Source organism: Paroedura picta, chromosome 3 (assembly GCF_049243985.1).
Source record: "Paroedura picta isolate Pp20150507F chromosome 3, Ppicta_v3.0, whole genome shotgun sequence".
Taxonomy (NCBI): domain Eukaryota; kingdom Metazoa; phylum Chordata; class Lepidosauria; order Squamata; family Gekkonidae; genus Paroedura; species Paroedura picta.
Window position 1 is genome coordinate 63111780 of NC_135371.1, and position 24162 is coordinate 63135941.

At 44.4% G+C, this 24162-nt stretch overlaps 2 protein-coding genes across 2 annotated transcripts in view; one reads left to right on the top strand and one right to left on the bottom strand.

Annotated features, from left to right (window-relative positions):
* Positions 1–1224, top strand: part of GNAI2 (G protein subunit alpha i2) — a 165583-nt gene extending 164359 nt beyond the window's left edge. The window contains exon 9 of the mRNA XM_077326018.1: positions 3–1224. The gene's annotated coding sequence lies outside the window, so the exon portion shown is untranslated. The remainder of the gene's footprint in view (positions 1–2) is intronic.
* A 1241-nt stretch (positions 1225–2465) lies between these two features.
* Positions 2466–23369, bottom strand: GNAT1 (G protein subunit alpha transducin 1). Its single transcript, XM_077326019.1, has 8 exons — positions 23254–23369; positions 15404–15446; positions 14286–14427; positions 11291–11448; positions 10557–10685; positions 4741–4870; positions 4048–4201; positions 2466–2656 (listed from the first exon to the last, which is right to left on the bottom strand). Exons 1-8 carry the CDS (start codon positions 23357–23359, stop codon positions 2466–2468), a joined length of 1053 nt encoding a protein of 350 aa, XP_077182134.1. The 5' UTR covers positions 23360–23369.
* Between the last annotated feature and the right edge of the window lie 793 nt (positions 23370–24162).

Consider the following 24162-nt stretch of genomic DNA (forward strand, 5'->3'; position numbering starts at 1 on the left):
AGGATTACTTGAACTGCGCCATATGAGGAAGAGGCTGGTGTTGATGAAGGGAGGACCGCACCATTTAACGACTTCTGCTTCTGAGTTTTGTTTCGTTCTTTTAAATTTTCCTAATGACAGGACTGTGGAGGCTCCTCCTGTCCAAAGGATGGGCTCCATTGCTTTTCTTGCTCTGTGCTCTCCCAGCTACCACCTGTAGGCCATTTGTATCCTCTCCCTGTGCCCGGAAAGCCTTATTCAAGCGCCAATGATAGGTGGCCTGCCATAGCTGTATTGTTTTCACATTTTTCATTTTAAAGAAGGCAGAAGTACAAAAGACAAACAAGGTCAGGGGGCTTTGGACATGTTCTTCATGCTCTTTCCTTTTTCGTCTTGTCCCCCCTTCCCTGCACCCCTTTGTGCGATATGAGAGATTTTTCTAGTCCAAGCAACCCTTTATCGGCTCTGCCAAAGCAATCACTGACCATGTGTTTTTCCACCTACCCTCAGGAGGAGCTCTTGCTGTGGAGCAAGCCTCTTAGCTCCTACCTTTAGAATTTGCACACGGACCAGCAAGAAGAGAAAACAAACACAAAAATACACATTCCTCTAAAAGCCAATTTGTGCAGGGAAAGTTGATCTGCATTTTTTAAAATAAGAATCTTTTTAAAAACTTTTATTTAAAATGTCAAGTAGTAAATGGTTAAGTTACCCAATTTGAGTTCATCTTCTCTAGTCAATTTTGTGCCTTGAGGGTGTCTGTATGTTTACATCTGTTTCCTAGTTTGCTTCAATGTGCATTGTGTTTAGATTTGAATACAATGGGTTCCCTCTTTCTGCATCCCTTCTCCACCCCTGTCCTCCGCTGTGGTCCAGGCCAAATTTGTTGTAAGGGGGCAGTGCCCATGGGTTTTAAACATGTTTTGTGGCCCCAGAATTAGCTTCCTAAGGGCTAAGATTCCACTAAGGACTAAGCAACGTTAATGTCAACTTCTCTCTATCCCTTTGTGCCCCGCCCCAGGGCCTGGGGGTGCTCCTGAGGTTGCTGTACTGTCAGGTCTATTTTAATGTATTTTCTTAGCTCTAACTGTAGTGTCAGTTGAGGAAACACTGCTGTATGTAAACGGCCCTGCGGTCAGCGGGCATCAGGGTCATTAGTAACCGTCAGATGCAGCCTAGCTTTTATCACAATGTTTTACCAAAATTGTTCACATGGTTTGAAATAATAAAAAGGTAGAAAGAAAACCCGGTTTGCACTGTCTCACTTCTCTTGCACTGCCCCACCAGTCCTTGCACACACAACAGGGGTTCGGCCCAGGTCTTTTGTCAGCATGAAAGGCTTGCCTTTGCACTCCCAAGTAGATTTCCTAGCCAGTTTAGCTCTGAACACAGAGCAGCAGCACAGCAGAAGGGCTGGCTTCACCATTACGGATGACCCCAGAGCCTAATGCCGAGTATCTTTTGTCTTCTGCACTGCAAGGATTGTGGGCTTTGCATGCAGTTGGTGTGGCTCACTGCCTGTCTATCGCAGCATTCCATTCCACAGTGCCCAGCGAAGAATTTGACTGGTTATGGGAGAGGGCAGGCTCTCAGTGGTGTCTCTGAAGTGGCCCTGTTCCTCATAGTTCAATTGCCTGTGCTCCCTGCTTTCAAATAATACGCAGAGAGCACCCTGCTGAGCAGGATGAGCCTGCAATGCCCAGCCTCAAGTCTCAGGTAAAGGATTTATAGGAAAAGATCCTTGTTGCTTCTTGAATCTGCAACTATTTTGCTTATGTGAATTTCAGACAAGAATGTCAGGCCTGATCCGCCAGGGAGGAACTCCCTTCCCCACGTGTGGCTCATTGCTCCCAGCAGTACCTCTGTATAAATACCCTAGCTTGAGAGAAAGAGCTCACTTCCCTCCACGCTGTCTTGGAATGGCAATGCTGCTTTTTGTGAGAAGGATCAGGGATGCCTGGGGAGACAGAGAGAGAACATCTTAGGAAGAGCTGGGTTTGTTCTACCCCACTTTTTACTACCCAAAGGAGACTCATAGAAGCTTACAATTGCCTTCTCTTCCTCTCCCCACAAGAGACATCCAGTGAGGCTGAGAGCTCTGGGAGAACTGTGAAAGCCCCAAGGTCAGCCAGCTGGCTACATGTGGAGTAGGAATGGGGAATCGATCTTCAGATTAGAGCCTCCTACACCATGCTGGCTCTCAATGGTCAGAAGGACTAAGGTTTCGATCAGCAGCAAGGTTTTTATAGGACAGCTTTCTGGAAGTGGGCCAGTACTTCAACCTCAACCTCCTAAAGTGATCCCTTAGCAAGTTTTGCTTCCATAGATGCCAAATCTGCTCCTATGCAAACTAATAATAGAACAGGCCACCTCTGAACAAGTGTGATAAAGCAGGATGGACTGGGATTCTTTAGTCACTTTTGTTCCCAGTGGTCCCTCGCTCACCTGGACTGAGTCAGCCAGCCTTGGAACCCAAGTGACTGCTGTCAGAAGAGGCCGCAATCCTTGAGGTTCTCCTTGATGATGATGTCAGTGACTGCATCAAAGACAAACTTGACATTCTGTGTGTCAGTTGCACAGGTCATGTGTGAGTAGATTTCCTTGACATCCCTCCTCAGGTTCAGCTCCAGGAACTGGGCCTTGATGTAGACACCTGCATCCTCGTACGTATTGGGCCCTGCATAGATGCAGATGCTGGCATCAAGGAGCGGCTTCACTGTGACTCCTCACTTCTTTCCACATAAAGGTGCCTGCTTCAAGGCTTACTCACACTCACCAGTTTTCCATATGCCTTCTTCAAAAAGTCAGGGGCCTTGCCCATGTCTTCCATTTAATGCCCAGTTTTAGCCATGACCAGCCCAGGTGTTAGCCCATCTGAACTACGTCCATTTGGCAAGAGGAAGAAAACCATTTTGAAGCCATAAAAATGCAAAAGGGAGCTGGAGATGCTAAATTCTAGTTTACGTGGCAGAAAGCTAGCATTTTCCCATAGAGTGCTGAGGACCCCTAGTGGTTTTCCAAAGCATGATTGCTATATATGAACAGAACAAAAGCTTGAGTCCTGCGCCACCTTTTAAGACCAATGAAGTTTAATTTGAGGTGTCAGCTTTTGTGTGTGTGCACACTTCATATATACATGGGTGTTTTCAGAAAGGTAGTGGATGCAATCTTTTCATTGTAAATGCTTTCACTGATTGGTGTGGTAGGATGGGAAGGCACAGAAGGCTGTTTGTTCACCCACCAAAGGTATAAATAATAAATAAACACCTGTCTTCTCCATGTAGTTAACTGGACAGGGCAAAACAGACCTCTTCCTGGAGAACAATAGGCTCAACTCTTCCTGTCAACTGATCTTTCTGCCAATCGCCTATTGCAGCTTCACCCTCTTCCCTGCAAGCAAATGCAGTTTTTGTTGAACAGCTCAGCAATGTCTCAACAAGACAATGAAGGGGTGAGTTAGTACTGAGCGTATTCAATCAGCTGTTCTGCGTTCCCAGTGACAAAGGTAGATTATGCAAATAAATGTGTATTCCAAGGTTTTATTTGGGCAATCTCCCCTTTCATTAGCAGCATAGCTTGAGAGGCTCCTTCTCCTAATTGCTTACTAAGGTGGGAGTTGCCTGTCCATCCGGGAGGATTGATAGGAGACTAGGGGAGTAACGCGCTGAGAATAAATCTTCAACTTCTCTCTCAAATGTTGGAGATGTGAGGGGATAGATCAGACAGATGAACACAGTCTTTAAAAACCAGCAGGAGGACCCTGGCGGTCAAAACTAATAAATTAAAACACAGCAACTCTGTCACCTGCTACCTGCCGCCACCAAGAATAGCATTATATTGTCCCAGAGAGATGATAATGGGGGAAACCTTGCACAGATAAAAAGGGCAATCCTTAATGATGGTGTCATAGACCTGTTACTGTGATGCCATCGGGTGTTCAAATATCTGCAACATTTGTTCAGGCTGACGAATAAACATTACCGCCTTCCCATATTCACTGCACAACTGGCCGTAGGACATTTCTTCAGATTGTATTATCACACATAAATGTGGAATGCAGGGACTCACCGTCATAATCAGGAAAGCAGATGCTAAGATGAGCCTTCTTGATCTTGTCCTGGAAAATGTCTTTCTTATTGAGGAAAAGAACAATGGAAGTGATAGCAAAGTATCGGTGGTTGCAGATGCTGTTGAACAGATGCAGACTCTCGTGCATGCGATTCTGAGAAGAGAAACGGGACCCAAAGAGGCCCTTTCAGTATCACCCAGTGCCCTAAGCCAGCATGAACAAACGTGATAAGAAATATAATTTCTCTATTTCCCGTCAAGTAGATGTCCCCTTCTATACACTACTCACTACTCTATACACTACTCACAGACATTCTATGATGTTCTATGCCTGGTCACTGTTACTTTGATTCCTAGTTAAGTTTGCTGCTGTTACAAGGTCACTGGCCTGTATTTGCTCATAGCTCCTACTGTGAGAGCAAATAGAAATAGCATCTTTCCTTTTAACTCTTATCTGTGGCTATTGATGTGGTGGCTAACCCTGTATAAATCTTGTAAAAATATACTTTTCGCTCACTGTCTGTCTGACTCATGCCCAGGCAACATTATATTTAGTTTCCTGAAATGGGTGACTGATTCTAGCATCCTTCGCTGTTCAGCAAAGCATAAACTGATTTGGGCTATACATTTTATTTTATGTACAGATTCTGTCTGCTGTTTCTAAAGAGTCAGATTACTTGGGGTACTGCTTACCACTTTATCGTCCTCTGCTAGGACCATGTCGTAAGTGCTGAGGGCAGCGATGAAGATGATGCAGGTGACTCCCTCGAAACAGTAAATCCACTTCTTACGTTCTGAGCGCTGGCCCCCCACATCAAACATCCTGCCAGCAAGTTAAAGAGGGACCACACTGTATATAGAGTTAGATTATGCATGGCATCCATTGCTATAGTTCTTTAATACATCTAAATTTTCCATAAACAATAAGTTAAGGGAGAATGACCTAAGTAAAAGGCACCTTCATGTGTTCATGGATATGCATTTGTTTCAAAACGAAACTGCATTGTTTTGGAAAACAACTACAAAACAAATTAACTAGTTCACATTTTCCATCCAATTAGGACTAAGTTCTGTAGCTGTTTACCCGTCACACAAAATATTTGTCTTGCCAAATTTCAACAAGGTGGCAGAAAGGGTTCTTCTTTTATATATGTTTTTATGTTTCAACTTTTATTCTGCCCTTTCTCAAAAACACCTAGGGCAGATTGCAGTGTCAATACAATACATCTTTAATCCGCTCCTGCAGAGCAGATTAAATAAAAGAGTAAGGGCTGTTGGGGAGGAGTTAGGGCGGGCTCTGTCCGGGATAAAAACTCGCGGCTCCTGATTCACTCCTCCGAGTGGCACTCCAGGGCCAAGTGTCCAATTGCGCGCCTCCCTATTGGACACTTGGCCCGTCTCTGGAACGCCGCGCCTCCAACTCTCCAGTCCTTCTGAGCCACCATCATCGCCAGATGGTCGCCAGGGAGGAGGCTCGCCCCACGCCGCTGGAGTCGGGGAAAACTGCTTCCCTTCCACCCAGCGACTGCCCTTCCCCACCAATGCAGCTCCTACCTACTCCGCCTCCTCGGACGCGGCCAACCCCGGCATTTCCACCCCCACCCCAAACATCCCATCACCGCCCGCCAGTGCCTGCGACCTTCCCACCCCCCACACAAACTTGCCACTCGCCACTTCGGCGCCTCTCCCCGGACTTCGCCGTCACCGCTGCATCCACGCCCCGAGCTCCTGGGGCCGCTTCCCTGCTTGGATGCCTGCCAACGACTTTCGACACCGCCACTGCGGCCAGGCCTCGCGCTCCACGATGCCACCAAGGACAAACAGGCTGCCAGCCACCCGCTCCGCCGCCAACGCCCCGCCAATGCCTCGCCAGACAGCCCCAAGATGGCCGCCGACACAATGAGACTGCCGCGGACATGCAATGACGCCACCGCAACGTGCTGCCCTCGCCAGCCGCGCCTCGACACTTGTATGGCCGATCCCCACCTCGCCTTCTCGCCGCCGCCGTTGCCCTGCGGCACGCCCCACCCACGGTGAGCTCCCCGAGGTAAGGGGGTCCCAAGACCTACACCCACCAGCCCCGCAAGCTATGCCCGCCTGCCCAGCTGCCCGCCATCACTCCCGCAGCTAGTGCCTGCTGTATTTATACCACAGCGGGCTTAATTTCTAGTACATTATAAAAGTATACCAAAATAAAATTTAAAATTAGTTAAATACAGTTAAAACATTTTTTAATTACACGGCTACTATTGCCTTTAATACTGTTCTTATATGGGAAGAGGGGTCCACATAACATAAATCTCACTGAGATGTTTAGCCTGGTGACTGCAGGCAGAGTAGTTGGTGGCTTGATGGTGTTGGCAGAGTAGTTGGTGGCCTGCCTCAACCACAGGCAAGTTTTAAAAGGTTTGGGTCAAACAATGGATGCTCTATCATCTAGAAGTTTAAGGATTTAATTATGAAGAAATGTGGGGATATTGGTACCCCAACAGGATTTGATCAACCAGCCATAAACATACACTACACACATGATCTTAGCCAAGCAATAAACAGGAAACAATCAGTCATTGAAGTAAATAGGAAGTAATTTGTTACCAATTTAAAACAGATCCTTTATTTTTGGGCATGTGCTCAGAGAGAGAGTCAAGAGGGACAAGATGATGTGGAACTGGCATATAAGAAACATTCTTTCAATTGTCAAAACAGGTCTTTGTCTCTCTTAAATTGCGTATTAAAATAGGGGGCCTGTCTCCCATCTGCTTGAAATATGGCAGAGAGGTACAATCCCTTAAAACTTCAGCCAAGTAGGATGGGAAACAAAAATGTTATAATTAGAAATGTGCTTTCCATTAAAACCAATAGAAATTAACCCAACAGGAAACAAGCTCTGCTAAAACCACTAAGTAACAATGATGTTTTTGCAAACATAAGAAATGAAGTCTTAAATCTTTGGATGCACCTACCAGCTATCTGGCAGTTAATACAAATTTGATGAGCCAGTTAAACAAAGCATGACGAGACTATTGGCCAGAGGTTCAGGGGGTTTGATTATTCTGTGCCAAGCAGCCTCACCTTGCAAATGCCACATATCCTACAGGCTGATCTTTCAGTGCAGATGCATGCTGGAGCCTTACCAAGATAATGTTGTGAGCAGACCCAATACATGAACAGTGATTTTCCACAAATCTATTGACTAACATTGGTCATAATGTAGCAGAGGCCAATAGCTGTGAAAAAAGTCTATTCCATTCAGATGGAAGCAAGGCAGTAGAGTTCCAACTCTTGAGAGTTATTGTTCTTTTGGATTGGAACTGCTGAACTCATCTCTCAAGAAGAAGATCTGGTTTTTTATACCTTGCTTTTCACTACCCGAAGGAGTCCCAGAGTGGCTTACAAACCCCTTTTCCTTCATCACTCCACAACAGACACCCTGTGGGAAAGGTGGGCCTGAGAGATATTTAACAGACTTGCTCTGTGAGAATTAGCCCTAAGAGACCTCTGACTAGGCCAAGGTCACCCAGTTGGCTGCATGTGGAGAAAGAGTGGGGAATCAACCTGGTTCCCCAGATTAGAGTCCACTGCTATTAACCACTATACCGTGATGATGCAAAAGCCACCACTATGGCTTGGATGCCCAGATCTTCTACACACATTTCTCATAGGTGCTAGAAAGGCAGTTCATTTTATTTATTTCTTTTTATTTTTGAATTTCTATCCCACCATTCTCAGTGAACTGGCTCATATACAATCCCACAATACAATAAGATTAAAAAAAACATTCCCCCCCAAATTTAATCACCTTGCGATAGCCTAGTGCAACAAAGTTTGACTTGACCAAACAATTTAATCTGTAACATGGCAGCAGGTAATAATCTCAAAAACCTCCTCCCTCCCCGAAGTCCTGGCAGCTCTCGGCCTAAATGCTACTGAGGCAGATCTGCTGCACAGCCATGGAATCCACCATGGGAAGAAAGTGGGGAGGGGCCCAGGATCTTCTGGCTCTAGCCTTAACCAAAAGCCTAGTGGGGTTTGCAGGCTTTTGAGACTGTGACAACTCCGACAGGGCCCACAGCTCTTCCGTGAGCTTATTCCACCAGGCAGGGGTCAGGACTGAAAATGACCTGCCCCCACTCAAGGCCAGACATACCTCCCGTGGACCAGTAACCAGCAGCAAGTTCATACCTGCCAAGCATAAAGCCCTGTGGGGGACATAAAGAGATAGGCAGCCCTCAAGTATGTTGGGCCCAGACTGCAGATGGCCTTAAAGGTAAGTATCAATACCTTCAACTTTATTTAGAACACCACTGGCAGCCAATGCAGCTGCTTCAACACAGGCTGAATATGAGCTCTCTAGGTCTAAGATGTTCCAGCACATCAGACAATGGTCTAAGGAACACAGAAATGGCTAGGGCTACAGAAAATGAGTTTGGTGGTAGAGGACAGTATCTGCTGCACCAAGAGAGAGAAGTGTGCAGGGAGGAAAGGTATAGTAGCCAAGCTATTTTCACCAGGCCACAGCAGTAGTGTGTTGTACTTGTGACAATGCAGCCTTTAGATGATAATTGGACAATATGGTTCATAAGTGTTCCAATTGTTGAAAGCAAAATATTTGAAGCAAACTTGCAATCCAGTCCACCTTCAGAAAGAGAAAGGAGAATTGTCTGGCAGGGAATAAACCTTATAGAAGCAGGAACAGTTTTATATGAACAAACCAATGATAGCTATTACATATATCCTGAGGAAGATGGGGAAACTAGAGGCAGTGTGATAGAAGGGAGGGTCCAAGGTAAACAGTGAACTGAGGATCTTGAGGGAAGGGTAGGCAACGGAAGTATGAAAAAAAAGGCCAGAATAAAAAGAACTGAATTGGTTGCTCTGTTACTTTGCCACAGCCCAGCCTGTGAGGAATTAATGGAAAGTATTTTTTTCCAATGAAGCCTCTAACTGGTATTCTATAGTCCAGGGGTAGTCAACCTGTTGTCCCCCAGATGTCCATGGACTACAATTCCCATGGGCCCCTGCCAGTGTTTGCTGGCAGGGGCTAATGGGAATTGTAGTCCATGAACATCTGGAGGACCACAGGTTGACTACCCCTGCTATAGTCCATCCCTTAATCTAAGTTGGGGGGGAAAGGAAGGCCCAGGCTTAGCCCGTATTGTATGAGAAAGGCTCGAGCAACTCTTGTCCCTAGACTAAAAGTCTCAGAAAGAAGAAAGATATAATAGCAAGAAGCTTAAGGAGGTGTTCACTATTTGGAAGTGGAAGGACTACTGAAATTTGTTCTTAAATAAGAACAGACCAAAGCCTCCTGTACAGATCGGAATTCTAGCATTTCCACTTTACATCCTTAGAGGGTGCTAAATCCTCAGTCAAAGTTACCAAACTGCTAATTCAGCAACAAATGACAGGTGCATCTGTGAAGCATCAGGGCAAGCCAACCTTGACATGGGCCGTCTCAACTTGGCTTTGATCCTGTCCTCCCCCCGTAGTTCTACATCACGCTCTGTCCATTAGTCCTGCTTCCTCTGGGGCTCTGCCTGGCTTCTCATTTCAAATGCTGTGTTGAGGACTAAGGCATGAACATGGACGAGGCAGGGAATAGTGGTCTGAAATTTGCATCAGGAGAAAAGTGGGATTTCAGTAAACAGTGCAAGGGACACAGTATGGTGCCTTAGTGGTCCCCTGGGTGACATAACGTCTACTTCATGTGTTCCCTTCTGTATTGTAAACTACAACATACCCTGAATCGTGATGGTACCACATTACTGTGCCTCTGCAGTACTGGGTGAGCCAAGAATGTCATGGCATCCCAACATAAGAGAAGATCTCCTTGATTTATGGAGGGGGGAGGGGGAGGGGAACTAGACGCACAGTTGTCATTTGGGCACTAGCTGTACATTTCGCATTATATATGATTCTTGCTTGTCCCTCTGTTACTGTCCCCTGCATCATACAAAGGGGCCTCTGAGCTACGCAAACTTTCCTAAACAGAACTGGGTTTCCCAGTTCCTAGTTAACCTCAACAGTGCAGGCCAAAGTTCAGAAGTGTTTTTTTTTCTTATTGCAAAGCAAGAGAACTATGGCAATAACACCTGTCCTGTTTTTCATATCAGGAGCTATAAAGCTTATAGTCCTCTTTGTGTCTGGGCCAGTAAAGCTAGTTTAATTTTAATAAAGCTAAATTAAATGTTAAAAAGAAAATGGCTGGGAAGCATTTTGTGATCTAGTCACTAGCATTTTTACCTTCGATTGTTATGGGGCACGTATTCCTCTCCCAATCCATCCACTCATAATTTTGCTTCCTGGCAAGGCATGTATGATCCTCCTATTATTATTATTATTATTATTATTATTATTATTATTATTATTATTATTATTATTATTATTATTATTATTATTATTATTATTGGCTCGAGGCGGGTCACAGTAGTCTCAACCCCATTAAAACCCCCATTAAGTATTTTAACAAATATGAGGCAAATGGTCCATCTATTGCAACTCTGTGGTACCTGAAATTGAGATCCTTGAAGGTAAACTGAGTTTCCGTGATGCCCATAGTCTTGACCCTGGAGCGTAGAACATCCTGCTCTGTAGGGATATATCCAGGCATCACCAGCCGTGTCAGGTCATTCAGGTAACTGAAGATAGACAGATGTAAAGCCTACCATGTGAGTTGCCTCACACCTTCAGAGAGGGCAGTCAAATGTCCTGTTCCTAGTCCGCTGGATACTGTAAGTGGCAGACTACATGTGCTCAAACAATGCTTCTGCAATGCTCTTCAAGAATAAGGGGAGAGAGATGCTACTTGAGAACCACAGTGAACCTTCCTCGGTCACTTGCTCACAGATCCAGCTCTGCAAAGTTGTAAGTACCTGATTTCAATCTGTTCCCTCTTAGAATCACCCTTCCCCTTACAGCCACCCTGGGTGAAAACTTTAAAACAGTGTCCAATCATAAGGTCATTTCCCTTTGGCCTCATATGCTTCCACATCAACTTGTGGGAGTAGAGATGTTCCCTGTCTGCCAAACCTGCAATTAGAGGGATACAGATTCTAAAACCTTCAGGGAGGGCGGTATATAAATATAATAATAAATAAATGAATATGGATCAACAGCTGTGGAAAATGGGGACAGATATATTTCTCTAATAAGTACACCTTTCTAGGGATCAGCTTGCACACCCCTACGTTATTTTGGAGACCCTCTCTTTGTCTCTCAAGGGGTACAAACAAAAGGTTCCTACTAGCTAGCTGAGTCATTCAGCTGGTATTCTGAGGCTCTCGCAAAACAGGCCTGGATGCCTGTATCCTTCCAGAGGCGGCAGATGATGTCAAACATCTCCGGAGGCATGGTACCCTCTTCACTGGCACTAGCTAAGTGCAGCAGTTGGCAGGAATAATCCTACAATTGAAACATGAGTTGGGTTTCACTTCACCATCTGAGGTGGATCATGGAAAGATTTTTCATCATCATACTCCATATTCCTTCTATTATAGCTATGTGTTTTCTACTGTTCTCACGCCAAAGGTTACATTTGTCATCTCACACCTTGCCTTATATTTGGAATTCATTATCTACAGATATTTGTAACTATTTGTACAATCCAGTTCTGCTCACTTTTTAAGAACCTCAAGACATTTACTTTCATGTGCTTTTCCTAATTATGAGAAGTATTGTAATTTAGTGTTTTTTTTCTTCCATTGTCTTCCTTTGGAACACTTACAGTTGAAAGACAGTATATCTGTAACCGCTTGGTGAGCAGTATCATATTTGGTTAAAGGCTAAGTGGGTGGAGTGTGGACGGGCCCTCACCAGGACAGACAAGGGTTCTAGCCAGTCGGGTGAGGCTCAATCGGAAGGTGCGAAGCGCCTACCAATTTTGCCCTCACCAGGACAGGCCAGAGTTCTAGCCAATCGGGAGGCATGAAGCCAGTCGGGAGGCCCTATCATTGGGCCAAAGTTCTGACAGGTCCCGCTCAGCCAGGGGCAATCTGGAGACATCACTGCCAGTTTGCCCCTGACCACTGCAGGGAGAGGAGGTCAGTAGGGCTGCCAAGGGGGATGAGAACAGAGGCTTCGACAGGCTGTGCCAGCCCTTTTCGCCCCAAGGCTGTCCTCACTGTCATGTCCAACTGTAAATTGCCTCAGAACCCTGACAGAGCTGGCAGGAGGCTGCAGAGTGCTCCCCCTCCCCCCTTCAGGCCTGCTGCGAAGGAGCCTCTGACAGGCCCTGACTGAGGGGAGGGAGGTTTTTCCTAGAGCAACGCAGGGGAGCCTGAGGGCCTTCCTTTTGAGGGCGGGGGGATTTCTCCTTCTGCCAAATGACTGGCTGACAGGGAGGCCACAGAAAAGCCCCTTCTCACTTAAAATACTGCTCTGGCCGGGGGTTAGACACAGTCAAGCCATGTGTATTTCTTCTTCAGATTTGAGGCCTACTGCACAGCATTATTCTGCAGACGAAACTGGATGCTGCTGCGGAGGTTCTTTTGTCTCCTGTTTCATCTGCACAACAACCCTGTGCAGTGGGCCTCAAGTCTTTCAAATCAACAACAACCTGTCTGGGAGGCATTAAATGTTTCTTCTCTACCACAACCCTGTCCAAAGTAGCCCTTTCTGCCTGGGGAGCTGATCTTTATACTCTTCAGATGAGCTTTAATTCCAGGAGCTCTCCAGGCCCCATCTGGAGGTTGGCTACCCCTGGGTTGGAAATATTCCTGGAGGTTTGGAGGTGGGACTTCAAAATCGTACAATGCCTCAGAGTCCAGCCTTCAAATGAGCCATTTTTGCCTGCAGTTGGGAGGGAGTGATGCAGGTGTGTCCCTCCGGGGCTATGGGTTATGGCCAGCCCTTACCAGCAACTGCTTGCATTTTGGTGCGCAGACAGACAGACCAACACAGTCCTGTGAGTCTGGAAAGTGCAGGAAGATCTAAATAAAGAATATTTACAGCTTGAAACTGTAGATAGTGAATAAGTAAATGGCTGGAGAGACATGGGAACTGACTTGACTTTTTTTCAACCTTGGCCTGGCAAATAAAAAAACAGTATAAAAAACCTTTCTAAGGTCAAGACTTCTGTGCACAGAGAGACTTCCTCTTAGGGTTGCCAGCTTCCATGTAAGGCTCTCTACTCCACCTCCCTCATGGGGAGTCTGCTATGGGTAGAGAAGGGGAAGACGATTGGAAAATGCTTTGAGACACCTGAGGCCTGCTGGGTCACTGTGGCCCATTCCCAGTTCTCTCAAACCCCTCACAGCCCCATATCCATCACAGGTTTTCTATTGTGGGGAGACAAATGGAAACGGTGTTTGTAAACCGCTTTGGGACTCCTTTGGGTAGTAAACAACAGGGTACAAAAATCCAGTTCTTCTAAGGAGCAACCATGAAAGAAGCATGTGGGCACATAACATTTTATCAACAGTGAAAAAATTGAGACAGAAGGAGCAGGGTGGACACCTGTGTACTGTGACTACCCCCATGTGTATTAGGGTAGGGGGATATTTTGGTGTCTGTGGCCTAAGTCACACAAGAAGGGAAAATATGCAGAACTGGGAGGAATTGGTTGCCATGTAATCTCCCCCTAAGAAGAGTCTCCAGTCTGATTTTCCCTTAACATATCTGAAGACATGGCTCTGGAAAGCTCATCTGTAACCACTATGCCACAGTTCCCAAAGGTCAGTCCTCTCCCACACTCAACGAACATTCCAAAGCACAGGTTCATGACACCCATATCTCCACACCCATGCCCTCATTTGTCACCATGCCACCACAACTTCCCACAAAACACAAACATTCAACCCCATGCCTTTACAGACTGGACAGCTCCTCCCCTTCCTCTTCCTACCGCCAAGCTCTAGCGCCCATTGTATTCCTGGATACAATGGGCTTTGCCCCCTAGTGACATAATTACTTACCTCATTCTTCATTCCTTCCCTTCATAATTTGGGATGAGGCCATGACTCAGTGGCTGAGGACCTGCTCTACATGCAGAAGGTCCTAGGTTTAATGCCCACCATCTCCACCCAAAAGGGCCATGTACACACCTAACTGGAGAGCTTCCAGTCAAAGTAGACTAGTCGTTTGATTCAAGCTGCAGTGAATTCATGTGTTCATGTTTCTGTTTTTTAGACTATAACCTTAAAAGTTGCTTTTATTCAACTTTTAAAATTAGATGTTTTATATTGCACAGCACTTTTTTCAAATGCAAAAGAAATAACAATACCTATTCCTTTTTAACCTACCTTTCCAGCTGGATCTCCATACTCGATGTGGAGTGTGTCCATGGCCCTCACAATGGTCAGTATGGACTGCAAAGTATTGCTGTAGATTATGGAGATAAATTCCAGGCACTCTTCTAAGGAGTAACCATCCTGGTGGATAATTCTGTGGAGGTTAAGAGGGGGAAATTAATCCAAAACCACACAAAGCAGTCTAGAGGGTTATACCTAGATACTGTCGGGACTCAAGGCAATGAAAAGGGGATTACAGGGGAAATATAATTTGGGTGGGGGGGGATGGAATCAGGCATATCACATGATTCAGGGGTCATCAAGCCCCGGTCTGCGGTTCGCTGCCGGGCTGCGAAAGCCTCGACAGTGGGCTGCGGGGGCCGCAGCTCCCTCTCCCCGTCTCCCCTGCAGCGAGAAGCTCTCTAGGCTGTGAGCAAATCGGCTGCCAAAGCGGCCGAGTAGCTCGCGGCGCAGCGAGCTACTCGCTGCGGGAGGAGGGGAGAGGGAAACATGGCCACCGGCATGTGGGTGGGCACAAATGTGCATGCACAGAGCTGCCGCACATGTGCGTTTGCGCCTGCTGGGGGCACCAACGTGTGCATGGCGGCTTAGCGCATGCGTGCATGTGCAAAGCTGCCGCATGCATGTGTTGGTTCCCGCGCCAGGAGCGCAAGCGTGTGTGCGTGGCAGCTCTGCACATGCACAAAACTGCCTCACATGTGCCTTGATGCCCCCAGCGGGAGCAAACACACATGCGTGGCAGGTCCACGCATGTGTGTTTGTGCGGGGCTACAGCGCAGGCATGGCGCCCTGGGTCACTCCCTTCCACACATCCCTCCTAGTGGACCACTGACATGATTGGTTTTTCAGTTTTCTTTGGATAGTTTTTAACTGCATGCTTAAGATATCTTAGGTGTAACCTTAAGACATAATGTGTGAGGCATCCATGAGAGCGCTACAGTGACTGGAGTAACAGTCAAGCGTGTTCAGGAAGCACCCAATTTCGATACTATCAGCCTCCCAGACAGGAATGCCATGGAGCAAAGCACTTGCTTGAAGAAGAAAAATCCTGCTGCCATCGTCACTCTTTGAAAGCTTTGCCATGAATTGTTCTCTATGCAAAAACTTACTTCATTTGCTTGACAATGGTGCTTTTGCCTGATTCTCCGGCCCCTGTTAGAACAAAAATAATGGAAAGAAAAAAGATTATTCTGTATCAGCCCCAGAATGTGAAGTCCATCAACTGCTGAGTATCCACACGTTGGGGAATCAACCATTCTGTATCTACCAAAGCTACATAAAAACCTCTAAGTAGGTGAGGTCCTAACTCTGCTGTCCCTTCCCTTTGCCTCTTACAGGAATGTATCCATGCTAGAGTGCTTTGGTACTGGTCGGGAGGACACATGCATTGCATGTTATAGGTTATAGCTTCAGTCACAGCGCTCCCCTGGTAAAAGGAGATCAACTTGGAGAATGCCTGAGTCCCGACAGTAGCTTTTCTGAACCATAATTAGTGACCTCTCTAATGTTTTTCCTTGATTAGATCTGAATTATAGACTATCCACTAATTGCATTTCATCTCATATTGTACTGTACTCTACTGTACTCTGCCTTGACTCTACTGTTTTCTGTTCATTCTCTTACATCATGCTAGTGAGAATTCACTCTATGGATTGTCCAACATTTCTGAAGAACTGGGTTCTAAACTGCAAAAACGTATACGGGATTTTTTTGGGTTACTCTTTATAGTGCTACATGGCTACTTTATGAGCTAATGATGCAACACCATACCGTTAGTATTGCCTTTTAGCGACAATCATTATCTAAATGTACTTCATTGTAATATTTAGATTTTATGTATGACCTTCTAGCTTTTCTACACTGATTAGCTTGGTCTAAAGCAGGGATGGCCAAGCTGTGGCTCCCATATGTCCATGGTCTACAATAACCCTGGGCATCTGGAAAGCCAGTTTAGCCATCCCTGGTCTAAAGCTTTAGCACTTGAATTGTTATGAAAAGTGCATTATTTCACTCAGATTTTGAGAATAGTTTGAATAAAGAAGATAAGTTTGGGAAAGATGTTCTTTGAGCCCAATGCTCTGCTCAGCTTTATCTTCTCAGGTTACATGAGTGGAGATAAGTAACATAAAGAATATAAATTCCGGTGGAACTTCCGCTCCAGCTGGCTGGCTCCGAATCAACGGAGCTTCTTCATGTTAGAGAATGTAGGTAAAAACTCTTTAACCTGCAAATTAGAATTCTCCAGTACAAAGGAAAAGCAGCGGGGGAGCTCCAGTGCCTGATAAAGGTGAAAGCTGTGAAGGAGAAACAGTCGTAGTGACTGTTACCCAAGAGCAGCATTTCATCGAGGCAGGAGAAAAAGAACTCCCTATCAGCACGAAAGACCCTGAGGGGACTGAGGCTGGAGCGACCTTTCATTAAACAATTGAAATGTAAAGTGGAGGCTGTATTGTTGAAGAATCTTTCTAACTCCTCTGAGCTAGATTCTTATTTCCCCGAAGGCTCATTGAAACACCCCACCCCTGATTAAGATGCTGAAGGAGAAACTGAAAGGGGGAAGGGAAAGCTGGTGTATAAAGTCACAGACATTACAGAAGATTTTAGTTGTTGCCTTATTAACTTTTGAACAGTGTTACTATTTATCTAAAAGGAATAATGACTCCCAGAAAAAAAAGGAGGTACAAATGCAGTTTGCTGTCTCCACGCCAGATACAGTGAATATGCAGGAGATGATGACAAAATTAACACAAATGACCGAGACTTTAAATGACATGAATAGAAAAGTAAAAATTGATGAAGACTTAAGCAATATTAAACAGGAGACAGCAAAGATTTCAAGGCATATCTCAACTAGTAGAAGACTTTAAAAAGGTCAATGAAAAAATGGAAAGTCTAGAAGATAGGATGGAAAGCACGGAGAATGAGAAGGAGAGAGAAAATCAAGAAAGAATGTGGATAGAAGTGAAACAAAACGAAAGACTTTTAAGATTGCGCTCACTGCAAGAGCTGGAAGGAGAAGATACATATAGAAGAGTAGTTAATATTTTGTGTGAGATGTTAGGGAAAAATGAGGGAGAAATTAAATTGGAGGTGGATGAAATTTTTCGTGTAAACTCAAAATATGCTAAAGAAAGAAACCTGCCAAGAGACATTCTTATAGGTCTTATAGAAATCTATAAGGGATGCTGTACTTCATGCACATTATGAAAAGAGGCTTCATGTGGATGGTAAGGAATTTATTTTGTTGAAGGAACTATCACCAAAGATTTTGAAATTGAGAAAGGAATACAATTTTATAACTGAAGTGTTGAAAAAAAAATAGGATATATTTTAAATGGGAAATACCAGAAGGTATTTCATTCCAATTTAAAAGTAGGGAAGTTAAGATCAAAGACAAACAGAAAGCAAGAGACTTCCTAAAGAAACATAAAAAAGAGCTGAATTAAAATATTGGTCTGCTTGTAACAGAGCAAAATTAACTTTTTAATGTTTTGTAATAAAGATATTAATATAATAACTTGGAATGTGAATGGTCTAAATCGGGGGTCCTCAACCCCCGATCCGCGGCCTGGTACCGGGCCGTGAAGGCCATAGTACCGGGCCGCCAGCGGCCACACCTGCCTCCCCCCCTCCGCAGTGAGAGGGGGAAAAAGAGGCAGGCACAGCCGCCGGCATGCCAGCGACGCAAACGCACACGCGCGGAGCTGCCACACAGGTGTGTTTGCACCCCCTCCTGGTGAAAACGTGCACGTGCGGCAGCTCTACGCATGCACATTAGCGCCACCTAGTGGCAAAAACACGCAGGCGCAGCAACTGCGCGTGCGCATTTACGTGCAGCTGTAGCAGCCGGGCCGCCGGCTCTCTCCCACCCTCGGAGGCGGTCCCCAACTACAAGAAGGTTGGGGACCGCTAGTCTAAATGACCCAAAAAACGTAAAAGAGTGTTCCAATTTTTGAAAAGGGGGAATTTCCTAATAATCTGCTTACAGGAAACACATATAAAGGAATCGGTTAAAAAATATTTAGTTAATATGAATTTGGGTTTAGATTTTGTGTCAGCAATGAAAAAGGAAAAGAAAAATGGTGTTGTGTTATATGTTAAGGAACAATTGAAACCATGTTTAATAAAATCTGATAAAGATGGAAGATATATAATGTTAGAAGTGGAAATAAATGGCATCAAAACATTGGTGGTAGGGATATATGCTCCAAATGAAGGTAAACGTACATTTTTTGAGAATTTGGCCTGTGAAATGTCAAATTTATTATACTCTAGCGTTATTTTAATGGGGGACTTAAATGGGGTAACTGAACCTAAATTAGATAAAAGATTAAGTAATGGGAATAGTGGAAGAGAACGAGGGAAGTTACCATTGAGTTTTTTTGATTTGGTTGATAATTGGGGATTGGTGGATGTGTGGAGGAATAATAATAAAACTATGCAAGACTTTACCTTTTTTTCTGAGAGACATAGTTCATGGTCCAGATTGGATATGATTTGGGTTACGAAAGATATTGTTTTAGATGTAAGAAAAATTGAGATACTACCGGGATTAATATCAGATCATAGACCGGCATTAATGAGCTTGAAGTCAAAGAGAAGGAAAAGTAATCAAAGATGGCGAATGATGGATAGTCTACTATTACATGAAGAAGTTGTGAAAGATTATAAAGTGAAACTAAAAGACTTCTTTGAACTAAATATGCAGGAGCTTAAAAAAGCTTAAAGATCAAGAAAGGCAGAAATTAGAAGAGGCAATAAAAAACAAGGAAAAAATGTTGTTGGAAAAATCAAAAGATAAAAATACTCTACAACAATTAAAGCTATTAAGAAAACAACTGGAACTCTTAGAGGTGGCCAGATTAGGTGAACAGTTAAATAAAGTAAAACAATGATATTTTGAACTGGGAAATACACAAGGCAGATGGCTCGCTTGGAAATTAAAGAAGAAACAACAAAATAAATTGATTACAGCCCTAAAGAAAGATGGGAATATATTACTGGAGGAAGAAAAAATTAAACAAGGTTTTTTTGAATTTTATTTAAAATTATATGAGAAGCAGGACATCTCTAGAGAGAAAAGAGAGAAATATTTAGAAAAACAGAATATTTTGAAATTGGACTCAGAACAGTTAGAATTATTAAATCAGCCTATAAGTTCAGAGGAAATTATAAACACAATTAACAATCTAAAAGATGGTAAAGCTCTGGGACCTGATGGGTTATCAAGTGCATATTATAAGGTTTTTAAAGAAGAAATATTAATAGCTTTAAAGGAGACAATGAACAAGATTATAATTGATGGCATCCCAGATTCCTGGAAAGAGGCACATATTACTGTTATACCTAAACTGGAGACAAATGAGATGCAAAATTTTAGGCCTATTTCTTTAGTAAATATAGATTACAAAATCTTTACTAATATACTGGCTAATCGGCTGAAAGGGATACATGGGCAAAGCCACGGGCACCACGGACTATATAATTCGTTAAGCCCCCTAGAGGTGGGCTTTGTCCGTGATGAGGAAGGGTCCGGGTTGGACCCTTCCTCACGACAGACAATCGGAGGGACCAGCGCGGCTCGCAGTTGCTCCCGGACGTACATTTTTTGAGAATTTGGCCTGTGAAATGTCAAATTTATTATACTCTAGCGTTATTTTAATGGGGGACTTAAATGGGGTAACTGAACCTAAATTAGATAAAAGATTAAGTAATGGGAATAGTGGAAGAGAACGAGGGAAGTTACCATTGAGTTTTTTTGATTTGGTTGATAATTGGCTGGTGTTGACTTCTAAGTATGATTTTTAATATGGCTTTTTTGACTCAGATGGTCCATCTGTTAGCAAAACAAAGAGAAGATCTGAATGCCTTCACAGAAAATTTGTTGAAAGATATTTTTTAAAGGAGATCTGAAATGGCAAAAACAGGAATGATGAACCAAATGATAATGATAATATTAACCAACTGGAACAAAAAAATAGCAAGAGTGAAGAATTACAGGATTGGAAATCTTCAGTGGAAGAAAATTTTGAAGCATTGGAGATGGACTCCTTCAGAAAGCAAGACCCGAAACAAGAACTTATTATCATCACTGATCCAGTTCCCCAGATGAGGTTACCTTTACTGAAAAGACATATCTCAAAGCAGAAGCACAAAAGAATCAGCCAAAATACACATTGGTTTGTCCCGCAAGTAACTATTCTAAAAGAGCTTCCCAGGAAAAAAAATGGTCCTAACACACCTCAGATTGGAGACCAGGAGGTGAAACTGTTTCAAGAATCATTGGCAGATATTCTGTGGAAAGGGGCACAACTTCATTTCCTAAGCCTCGAATTGAGACCTCCTTAAGAAGACTTGGAGGAGGCAAGGGGGGGGGGGGCTGACATTTTTTCTATATTCTGTTTCTGTATGGATGGCATTAATACTTACAGTAACTGCAAAGATTTTAAAAGAATTTTAATGGAAGAATTTAAGAGCTGCAAATGTTATGATAAAGTGGGCTTCTTCCCCCCCCCCTCCTAAAAAAAATACTGGGCTAAAGTAGCTGTAAATGTCACGATAAAGGTTTTTTTTCCTTTTTCCTTTTTCCTTTTTTTTTTTTATAAATACTAGATTAAAGTTCATATTGTTTTATAAGAAATGCTTAATGTTAAGTACTTATGGGATTTTTTTGTTGTGGCTCTGTTTTTATATTTACAGGCAACAGACATCTACAGTATTCAGCAATGCAAAACTTCAAGCAAATGGGGACTTTGGGGAGTAGGGATGATATTGTAATATTATAATCAAAGATATTTTCCTTGTTCTTTCTATATAAAAATAAATATAGGTATCCCCTGTGTAAGCACCGAGTCATGTCTGACCCTTGGGGTGACGCCCTCTAGCGTTTTCATGGCAGACTCAATACGGGGTGGTTTGCCAGTGCCTTCCCCAGTCATGACCGTTTACCCCCCAGCAAGCTGGGTACTCATTTTACCGACCTCGGAAGGATGGAAGGCTGAGTCAACCTTGAGCCGGCTGCTGGGATTGAACTCCCAGCCTCATGGGCAAAGCTTTCAGACGGCTGCCTTACCACTCTGCGCCACAAGAGGCTCTTAAAATAAATAAATAAATAAATAAATAAATAAATATATAAAAAGAAGTGGCTTCCTGCTTGCAAACGCAGGATGTTAAATCTTGCATTTGCAGCCCTCCTTACAGGGAGACCCCTCCCGTGTTTTCCCCCTGCCCTGTCATGGCTTTTTGCCTCTTGATGAGAATCATAGGATCACAGAATCATAGAATCATAGAGTAGGAAGGGGCCATACAGGCCATCTAGCTCAACACAGGATCAGCCAAAAGCATCCTAAAGCATCCAAGAAAAGTGTGTATCCAACCTTTGCTTGAAGACTGCCAGTGAGGGGGAGCTCACCACCTCCTTAGGCAGCCTATTCCACTGCTGAACTACTCTGACTGTGAATTTTCCCCCCTGATATCTAGCCTATGAGGCTGCAAGGGAGGCTGCAAGGGAGAGCCAGTTTGGTGTAGTGGTTAGGAGTGCGGACTTCTAATCTGGCATGCCAGGTTCGATTCTGCACCTCCCCCACATGCAGCCAGCTGGGTGACCTTGGGCTTGCCACGGCACTGATAAAACTGTTCTGACCAGGCAGTGATATCAGCGCTCTCTCAGCCTCACCCACCTCACAGGGTGTCTGTTGTGGGGAGAGGAAATGGAAGGCGACTGTAAGCCGCTTTGAGCCTCCTTCAGGTACAGAAAAGCGGCTTATAAGAACCAACTCTTCTTCTTCTTCTTCTTCTTCTTCTTCAAATCTAACGTCTCTGCGTGAAGCATAAGCAACCAAGAGGTCCTGCAGGTAGGCAGAACCCAGGCCGCATATGGCCTGAACCAGTAACATCTTATTTGCACAATGTCATTTCATGACCCTACTCCAGTGTTCTTAAGGCCCTTAGTGAATGGCCATACACTTGCAGGATTAATGATATAGGGCAGAGTTACACCCTTCTAAGCCTACTGGCTTCAACACATTTGCCACTCCCCTATTTATACAACTCTTTCACACACAGGTATCATAACTAAGGGTCTTTCAAAAACGGTTCAACATAGCCTCATAATTGTAACTCTAAGCAGGCAGCTCCTTTGCTGACATACATCCCTAGCCATAGTCAGTTTTGCTAGCTGAACTATGCCAAGGATGCAGGAGACTTTCCACTTAAAACCTCAAGAAGCACTAAAGGAGTCAGGCTTACTGTTTGGTGGTTATATAATGAATATTGAATTCACATCAGGTATCCTGTGCTCCCTTCCAGCTCTGTAAATCTAATTATAAGAGGTAGCAGAGAAAGTAACCTACTTTTAGGACTGCTAGAAATATGACTCACAGTTTTCAGCAAAAATATCAGCTTAAACCAGTAAAAGTAGAGAGGGAGGAATGACCCAAGCAGCAGATTGAAAATGCATAAATTGATAATAATTTCCTATTTCAGGTTAGAATGGGCTGTTTCAGCTCCCATTTTCCTCAGTCAGGGTTTGAGGTCATTTCAGTTGAAGACCAGCATAACCCTGACAGCAATACCTAGCATGAGTTGCCTTGATCTCTAGTCCCAGAGGTACCCAGATCTTCACTAATGCAGCTAGAACACCCTCTTTTTCTTGGATATTTCTTCCCTGTCTCTCTATTATCCTCAGAGGGCTAGAACAGAAGCTGCTTTCCAGGAAGCCAATCCAGCAACAACAGCTATAGAACTGGACGATGGTATCTGCAGGTTCCACTCAGTCTGTCTGGGCCACCATTACACTAAGGACTTGCTCTGCTTCAATTTGGATTGAAAACATATCCTCACCCTCAGCCACAACATCGAGCTAAGAGGGATGTGATGGGTAACAGAGAAGTAATAGCAGAACAGTGATGAGGTGGGTCTCATGCTGAGGGGGGGAGGACTGGGTGTGGGGGGTGCTTACCAAGTAGCAGTAGCTTGACTGTCCTGGCATCCTTTTCTGCATCTTTCTTCAACTTCTTCTCCAGTTCACGGGAGTGTTTTGCCTCAGCACTAGCACCTGTCCCCATTGTTGCTCCTACTTTTGTTGTTGTTCAGCAAGCAAAGGGGGAGCTGTGGAAAGCCCCCTGGCAGCCTGCAGTGCTTTTGACCTGTTTAGCCTGTTCAGGCAGTGGGAGCTTTGAGATGTTTGAGGATCCTCCTTCTGCTCTCCAGCAACAGCCACCCTATAACTTAAGGGAATGTGCCACCACTAGGAATCCGTGGTGCTCAATGTAAAGAAAAGAGCCAAGTGCAATGTACCTACGAGGCACCTCCTTTGCTTTAATCTGACTTGCCTTGCTCAGCAGTTTACAGCCTTGAGATTAAGCCCCTCAGATCCCTCCACATGCTAAACTCAGCAGTTTCCATCTGATTTCTAACTGGAGGAAACAACAGCACATTATGAAGTTCCTACCAGTTAAAGTGGTTCCTCAGTGGAACAGACATCCTTGGGAGGTGGTGGATTCTCCCTTTTGGGAAGTTTTTAAGCAGAGGCTAGAGAGACATGTGACAGAAATGATGATTCTGTGAAAGGCAAATAATAAGTGGCTGGGCAGAAGGGATTGTATTAGTGCCTGGCTCTTGTGGCCTTTTCTTGAATGCCCAGGGAAATGTCGAATGCCACTTTGGGGTCAGAAGGTGAATTTCCTCCAGGCCAGACAAGCCAGGGATTCTGGGATTTATTGGGGGTGGGGGAGGGGAGATCATCTAAGCATGGAATTGGGGTCACTGGTGGGCTGGTAGTTGTGAATTTCCTGCAGTCTGCAGGGTGTTGGACTAGATGGCTCTGGAGGTCCCTTCCGACTATGATTCTATGATTCTAAGATGCTTG

Excerpts from the sequence above, each read along its gene's own strand:
- GNAT1 (XM_077326019.1), bottom strand. The coding sequence starts at position 23,359 with ATGGGGACAGGTGCTAGTGCTGAGGCAAAACACTCCCGTGAACTGGAG. Across the intron at positions 4,871-10,556 it reads TTCAAGGATCTCAATTTCAG|GATGTTTGATGTGGGGGGCC; the intron begins GTACCACAGAGT and ends ACTTGCTGGCAG. Across the intron at positions 4,202-4,740 it reads TAGCAGAGGACGATAAAGTG|AATCGCATGCACGAGAGTCT; the intron begins GTAAGCAGTACC and ends TTCTCTTCTCAG.